This window comes from Rhinopithecus bieti, unplaced genomic scaffold (genome assembly GCF_001698545.2).
Source record: "Rhinopithecus bieti isolate Rb0 unplaced genomic scaffold, ASM169854v2 scaffold_21777, whole genome shotgun sequence".
NCBI lineage: Eukaryota > Metazoa > Chordata > Mammalia > Primates > Cercopithecidae > Rhinopithecus > Rhinopithecus bieti.
The window spans coordinates 1-4,413 of NW_016810508.1; the positions used below are offsets into that span (position 1 = coordinate 1).

General features: G+C 50.3%; 1 protein-coding gene across 1 annotated transcript in view; it reads right to left on the reverse strand.

The window, feature by feature from the left end:
* Nucleotides 1-3,558: 3,558 nt before the first annotated feature.
* ZDHHC19 (zDHHC palmitoyltransferase 19) overlaps nt 3,559-4,413 on the reverse strand; it is a 6,880-nt gene continuing 6,025 nt past the window's right edge. The window contains exon 4 of the mRNA XM_017892190.1: nt 3,559-4,320. Coding sequence (XP_017747679.1) covers nt 4,077-4,320 — 244 coding nt within the window. The 3' untranslated portion in view covers nt 3,559-4,076. The remainder of the gene's footprint in view (nt 4,321-4,413) is intronic.

Here is a 4,413-nt window from a genome sequence, read left to right on the forward strand (position 1 = left end):
GGAAGGAAGGAAGGAAGGAGGGAAGGAAGGAGGGAAGGAAGGAGGGAAGGAAGGAAGGAGGGAAGGAAGGAAGGAGGGAAGGAAGGAAGGAAGGAAGGAAGGAAGGAGGGAAGGAAGGAAGGAAGGAAGGAGGGAAGGAAGGAAAAGAAATTGAATGGTATTAATAGTAGCGACATCCGGAGCAGTCACTTGTACCAGCTGCTACTCTGTGTCTTGAACTCACCCATGCTGCCCATTTTACAGATGGGGAAAGTGGATGCCTAGGTGGTCCAGTAATATTCCCAGGATCTCCCTGCTGGTATGCTGTGGAGTTGTGATGTGAACATGTGTGAACTGGATCCAGAGACCTTGCTATCAACCACAGGCGGAGTTGCAACCCGGGGATGGAGGAGGAAGGGAATGAGATTTGGGGCATGTGAAAAAGGCTTGAGGCGGGTGCTGTGGGCCGCGGGAAGGAGCCCCGCCTGGTGAATCGCAGGCCACGTTGAGGTCCCTGGAGGCTGGAGAGCCTGGATCAGGAGGGCAGCATTCTGGCCAGAGGAGGGAGGGCAGGAAGAACCGCAGGATGTGAGAAGGGCGAAGGCTGCCCAGGAGAGGCTGAAACGATGCACTGATGCTGGGGAGGGACCACATGTAGACCAGAGAGGGCCGATGAGGAAGGGCGGAGCTGGGGAGTCACGGGTGGGGGAGCCAAATATGGGTGTGGTGGAGTGACTGCAGGGTGACTGGGATGGGAGGTGGTGGGCAGAGAGGGCGCCTCTGTCCTTCCAGCTGTCTGATACCTGCAGCTCCACCCTCATCAGTGCTGCCCATCAGTTTTCCTAGAACAGCCAGTGTCCTGCCGAGGGAGTCTCATGGCAAGGACGTCCACCCTCACCACTCCTGCTTGCCATTGTGCTAGAGGTCCAGGACAGTGCAATAAGAAGAGAAAAAAATAAAGCCATACAGATTGGAAAAGAAGAAGTGAGACTGTCCTTTTTCACAGATGACATGATTTCCTAAGTAGAATCAACAAAAAAGCTATTGGAACTAATAAATGAGTCTGGCAACATGGCAGGATTCAACACCAATTCACAAAAATCCATTGTATTTCCTTATAATAATGAACAAATAGAAATTGAAATTTTAAAAAACACACTTACAATAGCACAAAAACATGAAATACTTGCATATAAATCTAACAAAATGGATACAAAATCTATATGCTGAAAACACAAAATAAGGATGAAAGACATCGAAGAAGCCATAAATAAATGGGGCGGCGTGGCACGCTCGTGAACTCACTCAATCTGGTTAGAATGTCAGTTCTCCCCAGACTGGTCTATAGACTCAATGAAATTCCAGTGAAAATCCCAGCCTATTTTTGTGTAACAAATAATAAGGAAACAATACAATGTTTTAAATGGACAAAAGATTGGAACAGACGCTTCACCACAGTTACACAGATGGCAAAGAAGAACATGAAAAGATGCTTAACCATTAGTCATCAGGAAAATGCAAACTGAAGCCACACTGAGATGCCACAACACGTCTTCGACCTGCTAAAACAAAAAACAACAAAAACAACTGACAGCATCACACCTTGCTAAGGATGCAAAGCAACTGGAATTCTTACCTACTACAGGTAGGAATGCAAAATAGTACTGCTACTTTAGAAGACAATTTGGCAATTTATTACGAAGTTAAACATTCAGGCTGGACACAGTGGCTCACGTCTGTCATCCCAGCACTTTGGGAGGCTGAGGCAGGCGGATCACCTGAGGTCAGGAGTTCCAGACCAGCCTGGCCAACATGGAGAAACCCCATCTCTACTAAAAATACAAAAATTAGCCAGGTGTGGTGGCGGGCACCTGTAGTCTTAGCTACTTGGGAGGCTGAGGTGGGAGGATCACCTGAATCTGGGAGGTGGAGGTTGCAGTGAGCCAAGATCGAGCCACTGCACTCCATCCTGGGTGACAGAGTGACACTCCGTCTCAAACAAACAAACAAAAAAGCCACATTCAATTACCATATGACCCCTTTAAGTATTTACCCCAAAGAAATGAAAACTTGCATTCACATGCCTGTACACCAGTGTTTATAGCAGCTTTATTTATTGTAATCTCCCAAACTAGAAATAACACAAACATCTTCAGTTGGTAAATGGACAACCTATTGAACATCCACACAATGCAATACCGTACAGCAATCAAAAGGAATAAGCGACTGATATGAGCAACTACGTGAACGAATCTCGAATGTACGTGCTAAGTGAAAGAAGCCAGACTCACAAGCCAACAATTCCATTTATTCTGGAAAAGGAAAAATGATAAGGACAGAAGACAGATCAGTGGTTGCCAAGAGCTGCAGGTAGGGGGAGAAATCAACTACAAAAGACCATGATCTCTGATTTTCTGGGGTGATGGAGCTGTCCTAAATATTGATTACGGTGGTGGTCTCTGATTTTCTGGGGTGATGGACCTGTCCTAAATATTGATTATGGTGGTGGCAGGACTGTATCCATTTGTCAGAACTCATAGCTATACACTAGAAAAGGATATTACATAGGTAGATTATTGCTCAATAAAATACTTTTTGTTTTGTTTTGGTTTTTGTTCGTTTGTTTGTTTGTTTGTTTGTTTGTTTTGAGACAGAGTCTGGTTCTGTCTCCCAGGCTGGAGTGCAGTGGCATAATCTCAGCTCACTGCAACTTCTGCCTCCCGGGTTCAAGAGATTCTCTGCCTCAGCCTCCAAGTAGGTGGGATTACAGGCACATGCCACCAAGCCCGCCTAATTTTTGTATTTTTTGTAGAGACGGTTTCGCCATGTTGGCCAGGCTAGTCTCGAACTCCTGGCCTGGCCTCAAGTGATCCACCCACCTCGGCCTCCCAAAGTACTGGGATTGCAGGCATGAGCCACGCACCCGTCCAATAAACTTGGCTTTTAAGAAATCCTACCCTGGTTCTTGTACCATGATTTCAGCATCAAGCCTAAATTCACCTGACTTTCGGGGTGGGGGGTTGTTTGTTTTTGTTTTTTTTTTTTTTTTTGAGACAATCTCGATCTGTCACGCAGGCTGGAGTGCAATAGCTACAATCTCGGCTCACTGCAACTTCTGCTTCCCAGGTTCAAGCGATTCTTGTGCCTCAGCCTCCCGAGTAGCTGGGACTACAGGCATGCCCCACCAGACCTGGCTAATGTTTGTATTTTTAGTAGAGACAGGGTTTCGCCATGTTGGCCAGGCTGGTCTGGAACTCCCAACCTCAGGTCATCTGCCCAACTCGGCCTCCCAAAGTGTTGGGATTACAGGTGTGAGCCACCACACCCAGCCTGGGCATTTTTTTTTTTAGACAGGGTCTTGCTCTATTGCCCAGGCTGGAGTGCAGCGGTGCAATCACAGCTCGCTGACTGCAGCCTCCATCTCCTGGGCTCAAGTCATCCTCCCACCTCAGCCTCTGGAGTAGCTGGGACTATAGGCACGTGCCATCACACCTGGATAATTTTTAAATATTTGGAGAGATGAAGTTTCGTTATGTTGCCCAGGCTGGTTTCAAACCCCTGGGCTCAAGTGATCCTCCTGCCTCAGCCTCCCAAAGCGCTGGAATTACAGACATGAGCCACGGGGCCCAGCCTGGACCTTTTTAATGGGGCCAAAGGCAGCAGTTGACTCGGTTGCCCACACCACCTTCTGCCCCAGTTAGAATTGTTTCCTCTCCATCCTACCAACATTCCACAGGCTTTCAGGCTTCCCTGAGTTTTTTGCAAAGGTGTGCCCCTCACCTGCAATGCCCTCCCCTCTGTCTTCTGTCTCTGTGGTCCTCCCGAAAGCGGCACGTCCTACCCTACCATGTGGTCCTCCCTGAACCCTCAGTGCCCGAGTCTGCGCCACACAGCTCAGGACCGGCCCCCTCTCCGAGTGTTCGTGGGCCTCTGGTGGGTGTTACTCCCATTTCAGGTTCCTCATCAACAAAGTGTGGAACGTAGCCTTACTCACCTCTATTCCCATCGCTCAAAGAATCCAAACCGCCTAGCACGCAGCGGGCTCCCAGGAGGGACAATGACCACCGAGCTCCCGGAGGAGGCGAGATTGGAGCCTCTTAAGAGCTGGGTCTAGAGGGACCTAACGAGGCGCCATCGCGGGTGGGGGTCGGGCTACCAGGCCAAGGGCAGTGGAGACAGCGCGGGAAGCGCGGACGCCCCGGAGGTGCAAGCTGACTCCCCACGGCCCCGCGTACCTTGACCTTGTAGGTGCGGTCGGCCGAGCTCACGGACACGGCCTGGGTCAGCAGCAGGATGGACAGCGGCACCAGGAAGCCCGCGGCGGGCACAGCCACCGCGATGCTGCACCGGTTAAGGATCGGAGCTGCGGGACCCCCAGCCTGGCCCCGCCCCTCAGGCCCGACTCCGCCCCGAGCCCCGCCCCGCCCCGCCCCC